The sequence below is a fragment of the Megalobrama amblycephala genome, linkage group LG1, assembly GCF_018812025.1.
Source record: "Megalobrama amblycephala isolate DHTTF-2021 linkage group LG1, ASM1881202v1, whole genome shotgun sequence".
NCBI lineage: Eukaryota > Metazoa > Chordata > Actinopteri > Cypriniformes > Xenocyprididae > Megalobrama > Megalobrama amblycephala.
The window spans coordinates 43,506,809-43,531,865 of NC_063044.1; the positions used below are offsets into that span (position 1 = coordinate 43,506,809).

A 25,057-nucleotide genomic window follows, 5' to 3' on the forward strand; every position below is an offset into this window, starting at 1 on the left:
AAAGGGTTTGAGAGATAATCAGGTATATATGGCGGTTTTAATCTTTTTTAAAGTGTACAGGATTAGAGCATAGGATATAGATGTAGTAATGCTCTCATCCATCTCAGAGAGTGAGGAGCCTACTGTGGAAGCTGGAGGAGCTGAACACGCAGCGCCAGTTAAAGCATGGGATCTGATCCTTTGGGGGTGGGTGGGGCAATTAAATAAAAATTATACAGATACATCACCCATGCAAGTAAATAAGTTATACAGTAGGTGGCGGTAATACTCCAAAGGAGTGAATGGCCATATAAGAAGAAGAAGAAGAAGAAGAAGGTCACGCCTCTCCCGGACTGAGCACTGGAGTAGACCGCTGCGGGAAACCAACCCTCTCCACTGAGTTTGTATTGCGTGAAGCTGCCTTCTTGTTATTTATTTCAATACTGAGGTTCAGTTTTATTTTGATTTTAGAAAATAAACATAATTTCTCATCTAACAGATCAGTTGTTTCTTATTTTCTCTGGCATGTCTCTCAGGTGTTGAGGACTAGTGCCTCTTGCATCGTCGTTAGAGAACACATTTTAGAGAACACTGACTGCTGTCCAAACGTGATATGAGTTACAGCACCAGGACTGAATCAACCGACATTAGAAGGGGTTTTCCAATCCGTGCGCTCAGATTTCGCAACGTACCTCGGTTTTTAAATCCGTTCCCACAAATTCATAATCCGTGCGCACGCTTTCACAATCCGTTCCCACGGTTTTGTAAAAACTGCCGGATTTGTGGCCCCGCTCCAATCTTTGCCGGCAGATTCAACCAGGCCACCTATTTAGGTGCGGGATGCAATAAACTTATTTTACTTTATTTTACAAAATGGAGAATTTCCTGAACTTCCATTCAGAATTCATTTGAGAATTTCCGTTATTTTTATCTTTTAAAGTCCATTTTGGGTAAAAAGTTTAGTATAATAAAACCACCAAAACAAGTCTTCATGTTAAGACTGAATAGTACACAAACATTTCAACACAAACACGAATTCTTAAACTGTTCCCTCGGTTTAATAAATCGTGCCCACGGATTAATAAACCGTACCCACGAATTTCCAATCCGTGCGCTCAGATTTTGCAAACCGTACCCTCGGTTTTTAAATCCGTTCCCACAAATTCATAATCCGTGCGCACGCTTTCACAATCCGTTCCCACGGTTTTGTAAAAACTGTACTCACGGATTCATTTTAGAAGAAGAACATAGTATAGGCCTACTTTACTACAGTAAACTGTAGTGTATATTGTAGAAAACTTAGTTCAATATTGGGTAAAGTAATTGTTTATATTACTATAGTTGTTATATTATCACAGCAACTATAGAATTACCACGATAAATTAATTCAGGTACTTCACTATATATGATTAAAAAACACTATAGTATTTACTATAAATTACTATAGTATTTTTTTCACCTGGGCCAGGTACGTGTTAACGAATCTTATTGTTTTATTGTGTATTCATCAAATTATATTAACTGCAGTGATTCTCTAGCCTATAGCAACGGGTAGCGGAATACAACGATTTTATAAGAATTATGTGCTTCAAAATCTTGTGTTTATTTGTGATAATCTTAGCACTTTATTATTATCGCCCAATAAACCTGGCATTGTGTATTATGACTGACTTTTAATTTCTTTGTTCCTCTTTTCTTCGAAATGCAACAATAGGCTAATAATAATAACAACAACAACTATTATTATAATTTATTGTATTTATTATTTAAATGTATTTTTTTATTAATTATTTTTATTCATTCATTATTTTTTATTATTTATGACTATAAATGAGTGCACTTAAGACAGTATGTTTATCATAAAATAATTAATGAATGCTTTATTTAAAAAAAAAAAAAAGAAAAAAAAAACTTTTTACAGTTTTAGAAATGTTTGTGTACTATTCAGTCTTAACATGAAGACTTGTTTTGGTGGTTTTATTATACTAAGCTTTTTACCCAAAATGGACTTTAAAAGATAAAATAACGGAAGTTCTCAAATGAATTCTGAATGGAAGTTCAGGAAATTCTCCATTTTGTAAAATAAAGTAAAATAAAGTTTATTGCATCCCGCACCTAAATAGGTGGCCTGGTTGAATCTGCCGGCAAAGATTGGAGGCGGGGCCACAAATCCGGCAGTTTTTACAAAACCGTGGGAACGGATTGTGAAAGCGTGCGCACGGATTATGAATTTGTGGGAACGGATTTAAAAACCGAGGGTACGGGTTTGCGAAATCTGAGCGCACGGATTGGAAATTCGTGGGTACGGTTTATTAATCCGTGGGCACGATTTGTTAAACCGAGGGAACAGTTTAAGAATCCGTGAGCACGGTTTATAAACTGAGGGAACGGATTGCAAAACCGTCGGCACGGATTGTTTTTTTTTCTCCTATGGGTGACGTGCGGGGCTCCGTAGTTGTGAGACTGGGTTGTCACACACCTATGCGACAACACAAACAAATAGTTCACGCACGTGAGACACTCATGATTACTAGAACTACACCTCCCATAAGCCACTGCTTCATTTACGTCAATCCATTACATAACATACTCATTCACAAAAAACTTCAAAGACTTACCACAAGTCGAAAACACGTTGCAGGTTCACGAGAAAGAAAAGAGCACACTAAAAAACAATTATTCACAAATTTTGCTGAATAGGTTCACCTCCATGAACTGAGACACTCCAGCTCCTACCTGAAAGAAATCACTAACTAATTCCTATCTAGTCTTCAAGGATGTACCGGGCTCGGGGCAGCATTAAACTCAGTGAGGATCAGTCAAACTGAAAGTCCCCCCGACAGAGATTTACATCTCCACCCAGAATAACCCTCCAAAATAAAAAAAGGCAAAATAATAAACAAAACAACAAGTGTTCCGTCGGAAGGATTGTATACACAACCCAGCTGGATACACTCTTCCTAACCAGAGTTCTCATTCAAAAAGCTGACCATTCACAAAAATAGTTACTCACCAACATTTCCCACTCCAAAGGATCCAATTTATGTCATGGCCAGCTCGTTCTTGACCGTAACATAAAAGGATCACACAAACAAATGAGTTCTTTGAAATGCCATTTTGTTTATTACAAAATTGTCGGTTCCAAACAAAATAGCACAATGTCTAGGGGATTAAATAAACCAAAAGAAAATAAGAATCCAGTGGGTTGGAAAAAAACAAAAATGAAAGCAGGTTGGAGCAAATGACTTCTCTGGAGAAACGTGTTCTACCAGAGGAAGTACTGTTGAGTAGATCAGCCAGATATTTATACTCTCCACCCATAAATTATCCAATTGGACATTTACGTCACATCCAAATGCCACACTGCCACCACCAGGTGACGAAAGAAAAGACAGGGTCGTAACACTTTCAAAAGGGGAAAGGCCGGCATTTAAGGGAACATTTATAAAAAAAAAATCTACGTACTTACCTTAATTGTGGTTTCCTGTCATTCCTTCAGCAATTACCCTCTCTACCTCCATAGTCGAACATAGGAATCTTCTGATTTTCCTAATTGGTCCATAAAAATGAAGAACTGAATTATAAGTAATATAACCTGTTACACAAGCTTCTGGAATAACAGCGAGTTTGTGGTTTTGTGTCTGTAGAGTTTGTCGTCTTTCTCTCTCTCTGGATCTACAGACCGCTTTACTGTCAGTTCTCATCTGTCTTTTGATGAAGTAGTGAAATCTGTCTCTCAGCTCAGAGACAAACTGCAGCAGTTCTGCAGCGAGGAGACAGAAAAGATATCTGGAAGAGGTAAATATTCATTTATTCTCAGAAAGGAGTTCAGCACCATTCATTGAATATATAAATAGTTGAATTTAATTTCATGAGAATTGAACTGCAGATGTGTCCACAGCAAAAACCATCCAGGTCATTCTGACTCCTGAATATCAGACCAGAGAGGAGTTTCTACAATGTGAGTTACAGATCTAAAATGAACCAATTTTACACCAAATCAATGGCATGATTTTGTTCAAAACTTTTTTTTGTGTGTGTGTGTGTGTATTTAAAATACATGGGCTGCAACAAATAAATGATAAAGTCAGTAATCAAAATAATTATAAATACATTTTACTATGGATTAGTTGCATCTGTGCACAGTGACATCATTGACAGCACTTGACAGTAGTAAAAAACACATTTGGCTACTTTGAAATTCAACGTTTTGTGAGAAAAGGCATTTTGCAACTGTGAGCTAATTGACATTAAATTTTCAAGGGAAAGTTCAAGGGAACACAAAAAAAGATGTTTTGAAAAATGTTTTTTTTTTTGTTGTTTTTTTGATGAGTAATGAGTGCAAATGTATGTCATTTAGATGGAGAGCAAAAAAGAGAAAGTGCATTAATTTTTACTTGCACTATTGATTTTTATAGAATATTTGTTGATGAGCATAAAATGTAGGTTTTGAACCTACTAAATTAAATCTTATTTGTCCTTAAAGGGATAGTTCACCCAAAAATGAAAATTTGATGTTTATCTGCTTACCCCCAGCGCATCCAAGATGTAGGTGACTTTGTTTTTTCAGTAGACCACAAATGATGATTTTTAACTTAAACCGTTGCCGTCTGTCAGTCAAATAATGCTAGTGGATGGGAACTTCTACTATAAGAGTAAAAACAACTGGCATAGACAAGTCCAAATTAAACCCTGCGGCTCGTGAGGTAAAAAATGATATAAATACTGTTCGGTTTCTCGCACAAACCGATCGTTTCGTGTCTTAGGACATCAATGTGTCGTCACGAGCCGCAGGGTTTAATTTGGATTTGTCTATGCCAGTTTTATTTACTCTTATAGTAGAAGTTCCCATCCACTAGCATTATTTGACTGACAGACGGCAACGGTTTAAGTTAAAAATCATCATTTGTGGTCTACTGAAAAAACAAAGTCACCTACATCTTGGATGCGCTGGGGGTAAGCAGATAAACATCAAATTTTCATTTTTGGGTGAACTATCCCCTTTAACACAAGTACTCAAGTAATGTTTTATTAACATGTAACTAAAATGGGTTGTCTTTAGCCTGAAGAAAAAAAAAAATGGGAAAAAATCATAGTAACACATTGCTATGTTTATAGGCTTACTGTGTTACCTGTTGAATAATTAGTTTAAACCATGTTTTGGACACAATATTTAGCATATTTTTTTGTAAATGAAGTTCTTCTTAACGGATTCAGATAGATTGAAGTTGCATTGATGATTTTACCAGCCACAGACATTTAAAAATTCAAACTTTAGCTGGGTCTGTTATCATTTTATAATAATAAAGTCATGTGTGTGCTTCTCTCTTTTAGATTCCTGTCTGTTGACTCTGGATCTGAACTCAGTGAATAATTGGCTCCGTCTGTCTGAGGGAAACACATTGATCGCTTGCTCTGACAAACTCCAGCGTTATCCTGATCATCCAGACAGATCAAATTTTGATTGGGGGCAGGTGATGTGTAGAGAGAGTGTGACTGGACGCTGTTACTGGGAGGTGGAGTGGAGCGGCAGTAATGCGATATCAGAGGTGGATATATCAGTGACGTATAAGAGCATCAGCAGGAAGGGAAATGGTCTTGAAAGTGTAGCTGGGTGTAACGATCAGTCCTGGAGTTTGTTCTGCACTCCTGACGGTTACTCATTCTGGCACAATAACATTGAGACTGTCCTTCCTGTAGTCAATGTCTCCAGTACAATAGGAGTGTATGTGGATCACAGCGCAGGGATTTTGTCCTTCTACAGCGTCTCAGACACAATGAGCCTCATCCACAGAGTCCAGACCACATTCACTCAGCCGCTCTATGCCATGTTTGGACTACAAAAACACACAACAGCGATACTCTGTCGTCTGACCAATTAACACACATCTACAGATTGTTTTGCATGTCTCATGATGAATCAGTAAGATGACAAACACAGCCTGTCTAAACTAATAACACAAATGATTGTACATTTTGTGTACATACATTTCTGTAAAAACCCCCCCCAAAAAACCTACGTATACTGCAAAAAAAACATGTTCACTTAACAGTTACAGTTAAGTTTAATTTACTTTACATATTAAGTATGTTCAACTTGTCAAATTATTTGTCAAGTTATTTGAGCTTATAAATAACTTTATGAAAGTAAGGTGAACTTTAGGTTTTCACTTTTTACTTTAAGTTATTTATTTTTTTTTTTTCACTCAAGTTTTTGAGTAGGCTATTCATTTCCACTCAGTCATGTTTTGGTTGGCAACCTTTTTCATTCCCATTTACATTAATTTCTACTGCAAATAATATAATATTATTATAATAATATAATAAATAATAATATAATACAAATAATAATAGTACCCTAAATTATCGTTCCATGTCTGTATGGAAGACGACTCACTCCCTGAAACTGCGATGATTGACACTGTGGTAACCATAGCAACGTTCTGGTGTATCGCGTGTTTATCCTATTCTGACCATGTAATATTACAGTGACCAAAGACGTTTAACTAAAGCACAGACAAGGCGTCGTGTTTTATTTATGCTTGTAACAGCTGCATCACAGAGCGGGCTCATGCAGTGTTGCCATGTCCTCTTATTATAAGCTTTTTTTGGGCTTGTTGTTTAAGCTTGGCTCATAAAGCTATCAAGTTAAAGGGTTAGTTAAAGAGAAGGATGTAAAGACATTGTTAAAATAGTCTATTTGACTACAGTTGTTCAACTTTAATGTTATGAAGCAACAAGAATACTATTTGTATAAAACATTACTGATGTGCATCTTGAGACAAAACAATGGCTTCATAAACAGCACACTAATGTTCTCATTTAAGAGATAGATCTAGATTCAACAGTAGGAGAGATCAATATATCAAAGAAAATACAGAAATGATCAGATAGCGCTACATCCTTAATGACAATGGATGAAATGTTTAGACCCTTACTGATAATTAAATCTAAAGTATGTCATGGACCCACTGTACAAAAGTATTCAAAACTGTTATGATTTCTTTTGCCATACTGAATTCTACATTATCTATGTGGATGTTAAAGTCCCCAGTAATAGCAAAATAGTCAAACTCTTAAACAGTAAGGGTACTGTTTAAATGCACAGTTACCTGAAAAATATAAATATTTTTACAGTTATCCCTCTGCATGAGGAAGATCCATTTAGATCCGCTCTGACGGAAAACAAAGTTGAGTTAGCCCTGGTGGCTACATATTCTGACTGACTCTTTCATCCAGATAGGGGTATTGTCAGAATAGTGTAGGTTGCAGTAAAGAGGAGGCTTTCACGGACTTAACATAACAATAAGAACGGACAGGGAGTGCAGGGTGTGCAGTGGAAATATCAAAATCATTGAAGTTGAAAAAAATAAGTAAAAAAAAAATATTGAAACATTTATCTTTCTGTCTGTCTGTTTATCCATTTGACATTATAGCCTATATCTATTCTTGTAATATTGGGTTACAAAAATTATGGATTAAAGTGAGGTTAAAATACAACAGTCTATAAAGTTGATGCTGTGTGACCCATTATGGAGGATGATTATTGCATTATGTAATGGCTTTGTGAAACGTTAGCAACTAAAATAAATGGAAAACCCTTAATCATGGTGTTTGCATAGGCTATTTGGCATTATTTCATACTGTAGCCAATACTAGTGTGCTACAGTTTTTTACAAGGTTTAATACTGATTATGTCCTGCTGATCATTGGTTTTGTGTTGTACTGAATGCAGTATTCTGCCAGTAAATCTGCCTGCTGTGTAATGTTTTCATTCATTTGAGCAGATGATACATTGTTGCAGCCCCGCCCTCACTAAAGCTCTCCTCTTATTGACTGCGGTCATTTATTACAGGCAACTGTCTATGCTGAATCATTCACGCAGGCACTCAGGCAGAAGTTTCATATAAGAAATATAGTGAAGAATTAAGTGTGAGACCACCATAAACTCTTTAAAGTCATTTACACACAAACTGACCAGCAAACGCAACTTTCGGACACAATCTTTATTTTTTTGGGATATCAAAGGCAGTAAAGGATACATCTATGCTGCCTTCAAAAATTGATCTGATGAAGGCATTTCATGAGACAGAAAGTGAAGCTATCATTGGATTCGGACATGACTTAATGCCTTCCTACCTTGAAATGTGTTCCCCATAGGAACAGTTTTTTCACGTAGCGCTTGTGTACAACAGTAGCCCTACTTCATCTGAGTTTCCATCTATGCCAGAAGTGCAGACACAGAGATTGAGAATGCTGCAGTCTCCTAAATGTCACATGATTTACTGGAAACCAGCTGCCTACAGATACCCTCTGATTGGCTGAAATCTAGAGTCGTAAGTGTTTAAGACCACTGCGTAGTGTACCATATAGCAAACGAACACAGCGTTCTTTCATCTGTCATCGGACGCACATCTTATGTGATATTCAGCACAGAACTTTCATTTGCTGTTTGGAATCCAGATTCACTTCAGGTTTGTCAGAATTTTCTTTATTTCATTTAGAGGAGTGTGTAACAGGGTGAGTACCTCTAAACGTCTTCTAAATATGCAGTGTTGGTTCTGGGAACGTAAAAAAAAGTGTGTTTTCTGGACATTAGATGAACGTGTTTTAAAAGGTATGATGTTCTTGAAACATGTTTGGTTGAAAATGTTTAGTTTGAAGTCACCACCATGGTGATTAGTTTTTGCTTTAGTTGAGCTCTTGACTTTTGTTAAGTTGCATCTTTTTCAGCAATTGCAGGTGTTTTCAGAAACATTTTTGCATTGATAAAGCAGATCAACATTTCTGTTTTAATGGCCAAATGACTACATTAACACTAGAACCGCCAGGGATCACTGTATACCTAAAACCGCCATGCGGGTAAATTTTACCTGCACACATTACACCTGTTTTTATATGGCTAAAGAACAAGAACACACTTGCGTGAATATATTTATAATTTGTGAAAAAATGAATTTAAACACTTCAGCGGTAAGGCTACTTGTTTACGATTTGCATATTGAGGAAGCAATAATAAAATGCGTCGCATAGCCTAATTAAAAATTGACAGATTTGGGAAAAAAATCTACTTCAAAGTGTTTTGTTCTGCGAAATCTATTCAAGAATATTAGGCTATATCCGTCACTTAATTCCTTAATGTCGTTCAGTGAGACGATGAGGAACTGAGAGAAAGACGGAAACTGTGCTGAAAATGTTCTGGCGTTTTAGGTTAAATTGGACACAAAAATAAAGCACCGATCTATTGAGTGTTATTTAACTGTCGCATACATACAAACAAGTGAAGTTAATAAACGTAATTTCGGGAGGAGTACGCCCATCTAATCTTTCAATTAATACCAAGGTATAAAACCAGCATCCTACCTCTTCCTGTTGTTAGTTCTTTTGGCATCCCTCCTCCTCCCCTTCTCCTCCTTTTGTACTTATTTTGCCAGTTATAGGGGGGCAATCGGAGCTCGAGTAGGATATTCTTTCCGAGCCCCTCTATAGCAGACAGCAAGCCAAATCTGTTTACCACTTACGCTAAGATTATATGGGCACACGAACTCGTGAAACATAAATAAATGAATACAAATCTTTTATTAGATAATATCTAATAAAATAAGTGTGTGAATGGTAACCAGATTAAGAACACAGAAGTTGTACTTGGTGAAATCACTAGGATTCTGACACACAAGTTGTTTTTTTCCTGACATTTTCAAAAAATGTGTATGTTTTTGCAATTTGTGTTTGTGTTTTGCAGCAGGCGGTAGTTTTTCTTTTTCTTTTTCAAAAGGTTCCTAAAGGGTGCTTATTGGTACCTTAAATATACAAAAGTTTACCTTTTGAAAAGCTACCACCCCACTGACAGCTGTGAAATGAGGATTGTGGGTAATGAGTAGTACACAAGCTATTGCAGAAGTGGAGAAAAAAGTGGGGGATGAATGAAGTGCCTTTATGAATCATTTATAGATTAGATCCCTTTATTCTGAATGATTTTAAAGGCATGTAGTGCACATAAAAATGTTGACCAGATTCACTTATAGATTGTGTTTTGCAGTGAGCAGAAGTTCAGATAATGATCGGCCACACAGTAAGTCAGATGGACAGAAAAGTTTGAGACTTAGAGAGATTTATAGATTTGATAAGCTAGTTTTTATTTATTATTTTTTTCAGCATTGTTGCAGGTTTACTAAAGAACACTGAATTATTTTGCTGTTTACAATGAAACATCAATACACATGGTTTTAAGAGCATCAGTGTAACTTATATACCTTTGACCAAGTATGATTTTACAGACCAGTTTCTTTACACTTTTCCAGTCTTTGAAATTTTTTTTTAATGATTACCAAACAAAAACTGCATATTCCAGCACAGGGCGCACATAGATGGAAACCAGTTCAGGGTCGCAGACGCAAACACCAAATTTCTTTAGTCGACGGAGAGCAAAAAGCTTTCTATTGGCTGAGGGTCAACATGTGACCATGAGGTTAGTTGGGGAGCCCACCTCTGAGCAATTGTCATGTCGTCCACATATTTCCACTGGTCTAATTCATCCTGAAGATCACTGTTAATCATTGCTAGGAATATTATAGGCCCTATGTTCCCTGTGCAACTCCACGTGGGGTATTCCCATTCTAAAAACATCCTTGATATCTCACTCTTTGACGACGGTTGGTCATATAACTACAAAGCCATGTAATAAGGCCAGGTCTCACTCCGAGATCAAGAAGGCACTGTACTGCTCTTGTATGTCAGTGTCAAAATCAGTGGTAATTAATGTGCACGCTGAACCCGACAAATCACTGGCCTTATACACAAAATCCAGTAGACTAACCAGATTATCAGATGCTTAATGGATAAACTGTGACTGTTCATTATTCAACTGCAAGATTATTGCTGTCACGGCTGTTTATTTCAGTTCAGAAACTCTTAAAGGATTAGTTCACTTTCAAATGAAAATTACCCCAAGCTATCCTAGGTGTATATGACTTTCTTCTGAGAAATATTAATAAATATCCAGACACATCCAAGCTTTATAATGGCAGTGATAGGGATCAACGAGTGTAAGCTGAAGAAAGTGTCTCCATCCACATCCATCCATCATAAACATGTACTCCACACGGCTCTGGGGAGTTAATAAAGGCCGTCTGAAGTGAAGTGATGCATTTAAGAAGTTATGAAGTAATATCTAGCTTCTGTCAGACCGCCTTCCCTGTGATCTTCTTTTGGCAAATAAATACTGCTTGCTATTAGATCCTCTCTTCTTGGAACCAAACCATGACTTCTGCATTTAAAGAAATGTAACAATTATTTTACAGCACATATGAAATTATTTTCAAATGTGTATTGAGTCAATATATTGGACATCATTGAGTCTCTCTCAGGTTTGCCAAGGTCTCGTCATGATCCAGTTATGATATTGTGTTGTAATATGATTTATAGTGTGTGATGCTAGTATTATTAAAGCAAAATCAGTGAGAGTTAAATCATATTTAGTTCAGGATTTTAGTATATTAGACAACTTTGTCATCTAAACAGTGTTGTCAGTGTAGTCAGAAAACAGTGAAATGATCAAGTTATAGTAAATCACACAAAACCTGTTTCTCAGGCATGTGATCATGAAGACATATAAACACTTCAGTTAGAAGAAGGAACTTGACTGTCAAACTGCAGTGTGTATCATCTCTCTTTCTGTGTGTTTATAAGGAGAAATGGCAGAAGCCAGTATTTCAGTGGATCAGGACGAGTTCAACTGTCCAGTGTGTCTGGATCTCCTAAAGGATCCAGTGACGATTCCCTGTGGACACAGTTACTGTATGAGCTGCATCACTGACTACTGGAATCAGGAGGATCAGAAGAGAATCTACAGATGTCCATTATGCAAACAGACCTTCACACCAAGACCAGTTTTATGTAAGAATGTGGTGATTGCTGAGATGGTGGAGAAATTGAAGAAGACGAGAATCCAATCTGCTGCTCCTGCAGTTCCTCACACTGGATCTGGAGATGATCAGTGTGACTCCTGCACTGGAAGAAAACAGAAAGCAGTGAAGTCGTGTCTGGAGTGTCGAAGCTCTTACTGTCAAAATCACCTTGAACATCATGAGAATCTCTTCAGTAAAAGACACAATCTGATGGACGCCACTGGACGACTGCAGGACATGATCTGTCCTCGACATGATAAAATGCTGGAAATTTACTGCCGTACTGACCAGCGGTGTATCTGTATTCTGTGTTTGGTGGATGAACACAAAAATCATGACACTGTATCAATTGCAGCAACGAGGAAAGAGAAACAGGTACTGCTTCATACTGGATCTCAGTGACAGTTCATGTTGTTTCTCTCCACTTTCATTATGTGTTTTTCTCTCAATCAAGGAAACTGATGTGATTAAATATATTCACTCTTGTGTAGCATTTCTCAGATGTATTATTATTTTTGTTTTCTGCAGAGACATTTTGAGGAAACACAGAGAAAGATCCAGAAGATAATCCAGCAGAAAGAGAAAGATCTTCAGCAGCTGAGAGAGGCTGTGGCGTCTCATAAGGTGAGTTTGGAGAAGAAGAGAAGTTTGAGTCTCAGTTTGGACTTTCCTCCAGTGCTGGAGCTCTTCTAGTCCCACTGAAGCCACTGTGTGATTGTGATGTGTGTAACAGCGCTCTGCACAGACCGCAGTGGAGGACAGTGAGAGGATCTTCACTGAGCTCATCCGCTCCATTGAGAGACGTCGCTCTGAGGTGAAGCAGCTGATCAGAGATCAGGAGCGAGCTGCAGTGAGTCGAGCTGAAGAACGTCTGGAGCGACTGGAGCAGGAGATCGATGATCTGAGGAGGAGAGACGCTGAGATGAAGCAGCTTTCACAAACACAGGATCATGTTCATTTCCTCCAGGTAACACAGATCTTCTCAAACACTGAGGACTTTAACAAGCTTCTGGAATTACAGGGAGTTTGTGTTTTTGTCTTTGTGTCTGTAGAGTTTGTCGTCTGTCTCTCTCTCTAGATTTACAGACGGCTTCACTGTCAGTTCTCATCTGTCTTTTGATGAAGTAGTGAAATCTGTCTCTCAGCTCAGAGACAAACTGCTGCAGTTCTGCAGTGAGGAGACAGAAAAGATATCTGGAAGAGGTAAATACTCATTTATTCTCAGAAATGTGTTCAGCTCCGTTCATTAAATATATAAATAGTTTAATTTCTTCATGAGAATTAAACTGCAGATGTGTTTTTTTGTCTGTAGTGAAAAGCGTCCAGGTCATTCTGGCTCCTGAATATCAGACCAGAGAGGAGTTTCTACAATGTGAGTTACTCTGAAAACACACACAAGTCTAAAATCCAGTCTAGTGGAAGAGTTTGACTGTTTTGTATGAAAATAAATGGCATTATTCAGTTCAAGAATGGTTTTACTTAAAATAAATGGTCTGTGACAAACTAAATGAAAATAATTATAAACAGATGCTTTATAGTTTATAGCTGTATCTGTGACACTTTACAGTATTGAAAAACACATTTGGTCACTGAGAAATGGAAAGTTTTGTGAGTGCAGACATTTTGATATTAAACTTCAAATTCTTTGGAAGGGAATTTCTTTCTTCAGTGAAACACAAATGTAGGTATTATGTCTTCGTGTTTTAGTCCATACAATGAAAGTCAATGTTTAACCCCAATGCTCTGCATAATAAGCACTTTTATGTTCCACAAATGAAAGAAAGTTATAATTTGACAGCAAATGATGAAATGATGACAGAATTTACAGTTTGGTGTGAAATATTTCATTAATAGAGCAACAAAGAGAGCTCATGCAATATGTTTAACTAAAAATATTCATTTTGATAGAATATTTGTTGTAATTTTCATTTTTGTATTAATCTCCATCAGATTCCCTTCTGTTGACTCTGGATCCAAACTCAGTGAATAAATGGCTCCATCTGTCTGAGGGAAACACAGCAATCACTGTCTCTGACACATGTCTGCCATATCCTGATCATCCAGACAGATTTGATCATTGGTGGCAGGCGATGTGTAGAGAGAGTGTGACTGGACGCTGTTACTGGGAGGTGGAGTGGAGCGGCAGAGGAGAGAGATCAGGAGTGGACATATCAGTGGCATATAAGAGCATCAGGAGGAAGGGACGTGATCCTGAGATTGATGCTGGACGTAATAATCAGTCCTGGAGATTGTACTGTACTCCCTCTAGTTGTTCATTCTGTCACAATAACATTGAGACTGAACTCTCTTTTGTGTCCAGCCGTAGAATAGGAGTGTATGTGGATCACAGCGCAGGGATTTTGTCCTTCTACAGTGTCTCAGACACAATGAGCCTCATCCACAGAGTCCAGACCACATTCACTCAGCCGCTCTATGCCATGTTTGGACCATATTTTAACACATTTGTGAAACTGTGTCAAGTGACCAAGTAAATCAGATATTCTATGTATTATTTTGTCTTATAACATGATTAAACAGTACTAGTAAAAAATCACGGGGCTTATTTTGTCATCAAAAATTCCACCAGTGTATGTGCAATAATCACAGATATAATAAGAGTAAGATTTCTCATTAAATACGTATAATAATGGCTGTATAAGAGATGATAATGAATTAAAAAAAAAAAAAATGTGTGGAAATTTGCCATTTTGTTGAAATTTGATTAAACTTTTGATTGACTGTAAGAAGTAGGTTACAGATCTCCCAATTAAATATTTATAAAAAATAAAATGCATTGATTACTCATTGATTATTAACTTGGCTGATTACACTAGTGCAGGGGTCATCAACTATATTTGTCCAAGGGCCAGAATTTTTCACTGCAGACACTGTAAGGTAGCCTGGTAATACCAGACTCTGCTACTTCACTTTGCTTCGTAGACAGAGTCTGGAATGGCATAATAGAGAAGTGTTTTCTCTCTCGCTAGGGGGCGCTTGTCTGAAGTTTAAAATCATTGGTTACCCGTAAGCCAATCAGATACGTTTAGTTATGACGCATGTTATGCGCCTGTACAGCCGCATCGAAGCACAGACATCATGCATCGAACTCAAATCTGTTTAAAGATTTAAAGACTTAAAATGTTTATCAAACACTCTTCTTGTTCTGGCTTCAGTTTGAAAAAGAGTTGAATGTTCTCCATAACAGAGCGAATTGCATCCCGTGTCTCGTTTCCCATTTCCACGGTCGTTTCGGTTTTCGATTTCTCTAACCTACAATGTAAAACTCGGCGCTTAGCATCTACGTCACGGCTCTCAGCCCGCCCTCTGTTCGTTGATTGGCCCGGCTGTTTCCAGACCGGTGGCAAACAGAAAGCTCAGACGCTGTATCAGACTGAGTACAGAAGCGAAATGAAATTGAGCGGAAGTAGGAAGTCTGACGTAGTCAGGCTAACTGTAAGGGCCAGATACTCGTAATATAAAATAAAATTCGAATTGTATCCTAATATGTTATTATTTGACATACTAATTCTAATTCCAAATTTATGTTATTTTTTACATATTACCTGTACTGCAGCAAGCCACCAGGGGGCGATAGCGATATTTTAGGCTTCATACTTGTGAGGCTGTCAAGCTGTCCATCACTGTCACGCAATTGTGCGCAAATCCCAGGCAAGGAAAATTTTGACATTTGTGAAAAAATGAGCACGTGAAACAATAAAAGATGTTCAATGAGAGAACGCGTTTATCGTCATTCTTGACTGAAGGCAGGCTATGGCAGCTACTTTTCAGAAGGCTTTTTGTTTCGTTAGATTTAAAAATAAAAAACGGTTCTCATTCCCCCTTGAATAAGGCCGGCGACACACTGGCTGCGTGAGCGTCTCAGCTGCGTGGCGTGTCCGTTTTTATTTCGGCTCCCATATTTAACAGGTTGGAGTTTGCACACTGAGACACGCGTCTCAGGCGCGCTCGAGCCACGCAGAAAACGCGTGCATGCTAGAAATAGAACCGACGCGTGTAGAACCAACGGGAGTGTTCTCTGGCTAGAGCGCAGAACAGCGGAGTTTGTGCATGTCTGAGCTTGTGTTTTGTTGCTTTGACATTGTGGAAAATAGAATAATAGAAACAAAATGTATTAGCATTTTTACCCGTTCTTATCAATCTAAATTAATCTCGTTTTTAATTTAACTTAATTTCGTTTTTCTTTATTTAAATTTCTGTGTCAATTTGTTAGTCAGAAAAATATTAGACTACCTTAAAAGTATTGCTTAATTTAACAGACCTGTGTGTGTGCGTTTTATATCACTAGTGCAGTGTCCGTTCTCGGAGCATAAGCCCTGCCCGCATGAGGTGCGGCGCTTCTCGCTCGCGCTGCTCTAACTGTAGTTTACTAAAAGTTTATTAATTCTGAATGTGTCGCGTCTCGCGTGTCCATCTATATTGCACCAAATGCGACACTGCACTCGCTTGTGAAGTCGATTGGATGAACGGTTCTCGAAATAATAAAAATGCAAACGGACATACAGACACAGATTCCTGCCTTTATTAGAGAGAAAAATATGTTCAGCCCCTCTCTCCGAAGCTTCGAATAGTCGATGTTCATCAAAAAATGGTATTCGGACCAGCCCTAAACTTTTTCCTCTTACAAGGCTATTCCTGAATTCAGTATTATTCTGGGGGCCGGATGGAAATCTCTGGCAGGCCGGATTTGGCCCACGGGCCGCCAGTTGACGTTGCATGATTTATGCCTTTGCCAGAATACAAACTTTCTCATTATTTCTTTCAAAACAGCTTCACTACGACACATTATACCCAGAGTTATGACTCCCTGTGCTGGGGCTGCTTCCTATTCAATAGTCAGTTTGCAGCACCACACCACTCTTGTTCATGCAGATGCATTCTGGGATTGTTCTGTAGAAGTCTGTTCCCCCTACACTAGTGAAACTGATTAATCTGTTTCTGAAATATCTAAAGAAAATGTCAGTGGAGAAGACAGTGTAGATTCAGTTAAGGTCCAAGGATATTCAATACCAGTAAACCAATTCAGAGGAAAATAGAAGCATTATGATTGAAGCTCATATGAAACTCACATCCCATTATCTCTGTAGGGAAGGTGTGCTAGTTCTTAGGTTAACTTGGTCATCGCCATGGAGTGTCGGTAAGGACACGGAGACAGGAAGTCCAGTTAGGTTACTTTAATGTTCTTCAAGTTCACAGGTTACATTGGTATACAATGTTGAGCATGGTTGTGTATAGTTGTAAGTGTGGTCTAAACAAAGGAAAGGAAAAATAAAATTACATAAATTAAGTGATTTGGAACAAACAGGATAAGATTATCACGTGTAAACTATCAGATAACATCATTAGATGTAAACTGTAAGCAGTACTGTAATGCAATATATATATATATATATATATATATATACACACATACATACATACATACACACACACACATGTATAATGTGCATCCTTAAGCATATAAGCTTTCGAAACTGAACAGCATATAAATGAATGTATACATTAAGTATAAGTTTGGCAAAATAACCACACTTCTGAATTAACTACTCTTTAAATTAGGCGGAAATATCTCACAATCGCATTAATGACTTGAATTATTATCATTCTAAATACACATATTTGGTTTAGAGTGCTTAATGTTTACATAAACGATCGCTAATGCAGACCGCGGGTCTTCCGCGCATCCGTCTACTTTTATAAACAACTCGACAAATAATCTTAATCAACATTAACAACACTATACAAGATGAATAAACACTTACTTTTGGTCATTAACGCACACAACTTCGACAGGAATGAGCAGAAAAGCAACACAGGAACCATCTCTTTCTGACTGAGCAAAAACTAAACTAACGGTTCTATTTGAACAGTCACCCTACAATGCGGTGGTTTGATTGGCTGTCCCTTCGCGTGATCAGTGCATGATAACTATGGTGGCCTGGATGCTTGTTAACCTGAATGGCTAAAAGTGTCCAGGAGATGGCGCAGTTGACTTTCCTCTTCTACAATCTCCAGTATCTTTTATCTTTGTAATCTATAGTTTGTGATCTTTGCTTGGTCTTAAACCTGAAGTGTTTTATGACCCAGGAAACCACAAATGTTGTCCTTTTATATTATTGTCGAGAATTGATCACTCCTGATTATTTATCTGCATGTTTTGATCACATGCTAAAAATTTTTTGTTGTTTTAAGAAATGGTGCATCATTCAGACACATATCACAAACATTTACATTTATTCATTCAGCAGACGCTTTTATCTAAAGCGACTTACAAATGAAGAGAGCAGAAGCAATTGAACCATCAATTGGGCAACAATATGCAAGTAGTCCCAGTTGGTCTTTACTGTATGTCTATTTTTTTTTTTTTTAAATAGACATACAGTAAAGTAATTGTTGGAGAACATCATTAAACGACTTGAAGAAGTAAGAGCATACATTGATGACATAATTTGGGGATCTTTGCTTCAAGAGCATAATAACAGACTGACCAAAGTGCTGCAGAAAATCAAATCGAGTGAAACTAAACAAAAACAAATGTCAGTTTGGTGTGCAAGAACTTGTGTTTCTTGGAGATAAACTGTCCAGTCAAGGGATACAGCCAGACAGTGAGAAGATCAATGCCTAGAAATGAAAAGTCCCACAGACAGCAGTTGAAATTAGCATTGACCTCTGCGCCCATATTGCAATTCTTTGTCCACAGATGCCTCCAAGAATGGTCTTGGTGCAGTTTTATTGCAAGCTGATGACGAGATCTGGAAGACGGTAGCATAAGCAAGCAGATCCATGGCTGATTCTGAGTGTCAATATGCACAAATCGAGAAAGAGTGCTTAGGATTAGTCTTTGGGATGGAGACATTTCATAACTATGTACAGTATACGGTCTTCCCACCTTCACTGCAGAAACTGATCATCGTCCACTAATTGCAATAGTAAAAAAGAATCTGAATGAAATGACACCAAGGATTCAAAGACTAATGATGAAATTGCAGAGTTACGATTTTGATCTGGTGTATACGCCTGGCTAATACTTAGTGCTGGCAGATACCCTCTCAAGCACCCATAAGAAACAGTGAGAGTTCAACAGAAGGAGATGTTGAGATTCATGTGAACTTGGTAAGTACTGTGTCAGAGGCAGAGCCAGAGTTTGTAAGGTTCCTGTGTCAGATGCAAAGTCAAAGCAAATAGCAGAGGAAACCAAAAAAGACACTGAATTGCAAGCTGTGATTGACAACATGGATAGTGGATGGCTGATGGGTTCATCTCCAAAATACAGTGACATCAGAGGTGATCTATGTGTTGTGGATGGAATTCTCCTGAAACAAAACAGAATCGTCGTTCCACATGTGGAACAAAGCTTGAGACAAGATGTGTAGAAAAATTAAAGAGGAGAGCGAGAGACAGTCTTCTGGCCTGGAATAAACAAAGACATTGAAAATCTGGTGAGACAGTGTGACACGTGTCAGAAATTCAGAAATAAGCAAATCAAAGAGCCAATGATAATTCCGGACTTACCAACATCACCCTGGGAGAAGGTTGGAATGGATCTCTTCCATCTGAAAGGCAATAATTATCTAGTGCTGATCGACTACTACTCAAATGACCCTGAATTGGCTTTACTATCTAGCATGTCCACAAAGTGCGTAATTACACATGCAAAGTCAATTTTTGCAATTTTTGAAAGAAAAACAAAAGTTCTTCTATGACAGGACTGCAAAACATCTGCAACCACTGGTGATGGATGACGTTGTCAAAATCAGAAGTGATGAGAACTAGAGCAAAAAAGCTACAGTTTTTCAAAAAGTAGCTCCAAGATCTTATACTGTGAAAACAGATGATGGACAAATCCTCAGACGTAACAGACGTGATCTGCTAAAGACTGAGAAAGAAGTGAAAGACTTTAATCAAAGCAATGCTCTGTCTGATTCAACTGCCTTGTCCAAAACAACTGACTGCAAAACTGATTCGCACACAGACACTCAAACATCAAACAGTCACACTTAGAAGATCTGCAAGACACATTAAAAGACCTGATAGATTGAACCTGTAAGAAATAGCTTTAAATACAGCAGTGAGGAGTTTAGTTTAGTTTGTAAGTTGTATTAACTGTTTAATAAGTGCAAGTTTAAATGTGCTGTATAATAACATTAAGTTTATTTTTCAATGTTTTCTTTAAAAAAAAAGGGGGATGTGATGATATCAGATTGTTGTTTCTTAAGAAAGCCAATAGATGGCACTGTGTTAAGTGTTATGTGTGGAGTATCATACAAGTAATATAAAAAGAAGAAGCTTAACACATGTTCAACTAAGAAATAAAAGACAGACATGTTGTGTCTGCACTGAAGACTTTTTATTAACATTACCAAACAAAACACAGTATGTGTGTGGCTGTCAATAAAACTGAAGTCAGAATAGTTTTATCATATATTTAAAAGTTTTACGACATTCTTTACACATTATTTGTAGTGATTCTCTACAATACAAATGCTTACAAAACCATATTAAAGAAAAACTCTTGCATTTTGTAGATTCTTCTACTAGAATTTGAGTTGTTTTCTGACCAGATCACATGATTGTTTTCCATTAATATTTCATACATTTACATAGATATAATAGTGTGTAACATTTTTATATGAGAAAATCACCTCAAAATCAAAAGAAAGCCATGACATGCATTTACAAAAATAAAGCATTTTAGGATCAGGATGTTTTTGCATTGTGACATTATTTACATTACAGAATCTGGACATTTTCCTTTATGAGACTTTTTGCTTCCCATTATTCACATTTGTTGATACATGATTATTAAAGCTTTCCAAAATAAAAATGGAAGTTGTAAAATTAGGATTGAGTGAATGGATAGACCAAAAACAATATTATAAAGCAGCATCTAACATCTATAATAACGATCAATTTCATTTATAACACATAAAACATAAAATACGGCTGCACAAATAATATTATTTACAGCTGTAAGTCACTTCCAGATATTGACAGCTGACATGGATCAGAGTTTGAAGCACTTAGTTGACAAGATGTCTTCTCAATGCACCTTATAAAGTAAAAACAAAGGGAACAAAGATTATTATTTATTACCGTCAACATAGCTTGTATAAAGCTAAAGAATGTCAAGATTAATAATTCAATTAAACTTTAAAATGTAGGATGAAAATTGTACATGATAAAAAAAAAAATGGCTTACTTATAAACATGTAAAAGTCACGTCCAGGTATTTATAAGTTCCAACACAAGGATCAGAGAAATGTGAGTTTGATGCAGAAACAGCACATCTCGTTTTTTTATGGCACCTGATTCATGGACAGAAAATAATAATTACGCAAGAATAGCTTTAATGTACCATAGACATAAGAATGACATTTTCCTTGCTCTTGTAAAATACATAAAATGAAATGTAAACATTTTACTGTCAATCTTACAGAGAGGAAACTATATTGGTGACTGGTGCTCTGCAGTTCGTATTTGAGATCTGAGAAGCTGGAAGCCCATAAGAACATGTTATGCGATCGCTCCGTCCATAGGTGGCTCTAATAATCCTTATTGTTCCCCGACCTGATACATGTAAAAACAAAGAAAATTGTGGTAAAGTTTAAGATCACACGGGTGAAATTCTCTTCCACTGCTTCATGACTCTCTCATTCTGTCCTGTTTAGACAGAGAAATATAACTATAAATTACTCACGACAGCTGAGGGTCCCACTTTCTCTTTCACAGATCACAAATGCATCTATACCTGCAGAGGGGAAACATACAAGATGATATATTTACAATTACTTGAAATAAAATAATGTAGATCTGTACTTGAAAATGTTTAATCGATTGCCGTTCTTACCATGTTGGCACAGGATCAGCAGCACTGAAAATCAAAGTCAAACAGAAACAAACTGAAACACTGAATTGAACAGTTGAAATCATGTCAGTTGAGTCGATTGTAAATCATTACTTACAAAGGATCCCGCTTAGCTTTAGCGTCAGCATGTTGAAGGTGTGAACCAAAGGGAAACTCAGGAAATCTCTTGAGGAGGAACATGGGAGCATGGTTTTTATAGCAGACACAGACGCATTATCATTTGTTTATTGTAGATAACCAATGCGGAAATGGGAGTTTATAATTTCAGAAATTTCAAAACAAGCAAACTGTTTTTTTGTTGTTGTTGTTGTTGTTGTTTTTTGTGATGGTTGTTCTTGAGTCTCTTGTTTGTTCTTGACAGTTAAACTGAGCTCTGTTCTTCAGAAAAAATCTCCAGGTCCCAAAAATTCTTCAGTTTTCCACCATCTTTTGCATTTTTGAAGCCTTTACAACATTGACTGAATGATTTTGAGATCCATCTTTTCACACTGAGGACAACTGAGGGACTCAAACTCAACTATTAAAAAAAGTTCAAACATTCACTGATGCTCCTGAAGGAAACACGACGCATTAAGAGTCGGGGGTGAAAACTTTTGAACAGGATGAAGATGTCACAATTTTTCTTATTGTGTTTAAATATCATTTTTTTTCATTTAGTACTGCCCTTCTGAAGCAACAGAATATACTTGCATGTTTCCCAGAAGACAAATTAAATACAATTTACTTTGATATTTGAATTCAAAAGTTTTTGTGCTAACATTTTGGGAACATTACTAAAGACCAAGTAACTCTGAATGACATTAATGTTACAGGATAAATGTTTTTTATCATTTTGAGTCCGGGTCGCATTGATTATTTATGCCAGTATACAAACTTTCTCATTATTACTTTCAAATCAGCTTCACTACGACACATTATACCCAGAGTTATGACTCCCTGTGCTGAAACTGCTTCCTATTCAATAGTCAGTTTGCAGCACCACACCACTCTTGTTCATGCAGATGCATTCTGAGATTGTTCTGTAGAAGCCTTTCTGAAGAAAATGTCAGTGAAGAAGATATAGTGTAGATTCAGTTAAAATCCTGAATATTCAATACCAGTAAACCAATTCAGAGGAAAATAAAAGTATTATTGTTGAAGCTCATATGAAACTCTCTTTTATCTTTGTTATCTATAGTTTGTGATCTTTGCTTAGTCTTAAACCTGAAGTGTTTTATGACCCAGGAAACCACAAATGTTATGTCCTTTATAGTATTGTCGAGAATTGAGCACTCCTGATTATTTATCTGCATGTTTTGATCACATGCAACTTACAAATGAAGAGAATAATAGAAGCAATTGAATTAACAATAGGTCAACAATATGCAAGTGCAAGTATTAGTCCCAGTTGGTCTAGCACAGTACACGTGGCAAGATTTGTTTTCTTAAATGGACATAAAGTAAAGTAATTGTTGACATAAAAAAATGCATCTTCAGCAATTTCTCAAAAATGGCTTAAGATTCAGAAGCTCAGGTTTGCTACCCAAATATTGAGCTAAGTTCAAACAAGAGAAACCAGTGACTAAAGAGATACAACTGTGTACAGATCAGAGCAAAGAAGAACTTAGGTTTTATTACATACACAGACTTATCATTTGTTTACTGTAGATAACCAATGCGCAAATGGGAGTTTATAATCTCGAGCTTTATAAATCCAGATGAAGCAATAAAATGAACTAAATTAGGAAATGGTGACAAATAAGCTAATCATTTTTTTGTTGATTGTTAACTTGGCTGATTGCACTAGCGATTTTCTTTTCATGATGTCTTTTCATATTGCACCCTATTTTACTGCTTTGTTTTGATCAAATGTTCAGTCACCTTCATGACCCTAATGAGAGTCCTGAAAATTTCCGGAAAAGTTGCTCCTGTTGTGGGATCACAAATAATGTTTTTGTGCTGACATTATTGGAACATTACTAAAGACCAAGTAACTCTGAATTACATTCTATTAATGTTACTGGAGGAACATTTTTTTTTATAACTTTGAGTCCGGGTCACATTGATTATTTATGCCTTTGCCAGAATACAAACTTTCTCATTATTATTTTTTTCAAAACATCATCAAAACACATTCAGTTAAGGTCCAAGTATATTCAGTAAACCAATTCAGAGGAAAATAGAGGCATTATGATTGAAACTCATCTGAAACTCCTATTATCCTATTATCTTTTTTTTATCTATAGTTTGTGATCTTTGCTTGGTCTTAAACCTGAAGTGTTTTATGACCCAGGAAACCTCAAACGTTATGTCCTTTATATTATTGTCGAGAATTGAGCACTCCTTATTATTTATCTGCATGTTTTGATCACATGCTAAAAAATAGCTTTAATAAATGGTGCGTCATTCAGACACGCATATCAAACATTTACATTTAATCATTCAGTAGACGCTTTTATCTAAAGCGACTTACAAATGAAGAGAACAATAGAAACAACTGAATTGACAATATGCAAGTACAGTACTAGTCCTAGTTAATCTAGCACAGTACACGTGGCAAGATTGTTTTTGGACAAATAGAAAAGTAAGTGTTGACATAAAAAATGCCTCAGATGCTCAGGTTGAGATGGGTAACTCATTCCACCATGGAACAGTTCAGGTCCATGTCAGGGATTTTGTGCCACTTTTGGATGGCACCATAAGGCGCCGTTCACTTGCAGAACTCAAGCTTCTGGAGGGCACATAAGTCTGAAGTAGTGATTTTAGGTATAGTGGTGCAGAGCCAGTGGTTGTTCTGTAGGCAAACATTAGTGCTTTGAATTTGACGTGAACTGATGAAGAGAGGCAGGGATGTGCACAGACATTTTGGGGGGCAGGGGCTCAAGTGGAAAAAAGGGCACTTCACATAATTATTTATTTAAAAAATAATAAACCCTTAAATATATTAAAGGTGCTGTAGAATGTCTTTTTAAAAGATGTAATATAAGTCTAAGGTGTCCCCTGAATGTGTCTGTGAAGTTTCAGCTCAAAATACCCCATAGATTTTTTTTTAAATTATTTTTTTAACTGCCTATTTTGGGGCATCATTAAATATGAGCCGATTTACGCTGCGGCCCCTTTAAATGCTCACGCTCCCCGCCTATGGAGCTCGCGCTTGCCTTAAACAGCATAAACAAAGTTCACACAGCTAATATAACCCTCAAAATTCATCTTTACAAGATGTTCGTCATGTAGCATGTCTAATCGCATAAGTATAGTATTTATTTGGATGTTTACATTTGATTCTGAATGAGTTTGATGGTGCTCCATG

General features: G+C 37.0%; 3 protein-coding genes and 1 long non-coding RNA gene across 4 annotated transcripts in view; 2 read left to right on the forward strand and 2 right to left on the reverse strand.

Moving 5' to 3' along the window:
• Nucleotides 1-5,980, forward strand: part of LOC125270650 (tripartite motif-containing protein 16-like) — a 59,404-nt gene extending 53,424 nt beyond the window's left edge. Inside the window, exons 5-6 of the mRNA XM_048194496.1 lie at nt 3,881-3,940; nt 5,314-5,980. Coding sequence (XP_048050453.1) covers nt 3,881-3,940; nt 5,314-5,861 — 608 coding nt within the window. The 3' untranslated portion in view covers nt 5,862-5,980. The remainder of the gene's footprint in view (nt 1-3,880; nt 3,941-5,313) is intronic.
• A 5,653-nt stretch (nt 5,981-11,633) lies between these two features.
• On the forward strand, nt 11,634-14,644 carry LOC125270693 (E3 ubiquitin-protein ligase TRIM16-like). The gene is made up of 6 exons (XM_048194575.1): nt 11,634-12,260; nt 12,414-12,509; nt 12,619-12,852; nt 12,938-13,088; nt 13,198-13,257; nt 13,836-14,644. Exons 1-6 carry the CDS (start codon nt 11,673-11,675, stop codon nt 14,375-14,377), a joined length of 1,671 nt encoding a protein of 556 aa, XP_048050532.1. The 5' UTR covers nt 11,634-11,672; the 3' UTR covers nt 14,378-14,644.
• A 6,458-nt stretch (nt 14,645-21,102) lies between these two features.
• On the reverse strand, nt 21,103-21,477 carry LOC125267738 (L-rhamnose-binding lectin CSL2-like; the record flags this gene model as incomplete). Its single annotated transcript, XM_048189696.1, has 2 exons — nt 21,103-21,208; nt 21,338-21,477. Coding segments are annotated over 2 exons (246 nt in total), but the record flags the coding sequence as incomplete, so codon positions are not given.
• Nucleotides 21,478-21,598: 121 nt separating this feature from the next.
• On the reverse strand, nt 21,599-21,982 carry LOC125270709. The gene is made up of 3 exons (XR_007185437.1): nt 21,866-21,982; nt 21,751-21,774; nt 21,599-21,651 (listed from the first exon to the last, which is right to left on the reverse strand). It is a non-coding gene; the product is annotated as an uncharacterized LOC125270709 (long non-coding RNA).
• Between the last annotated feature and the right edge of the window lie 3,075 nt (nt 21,983-25,057).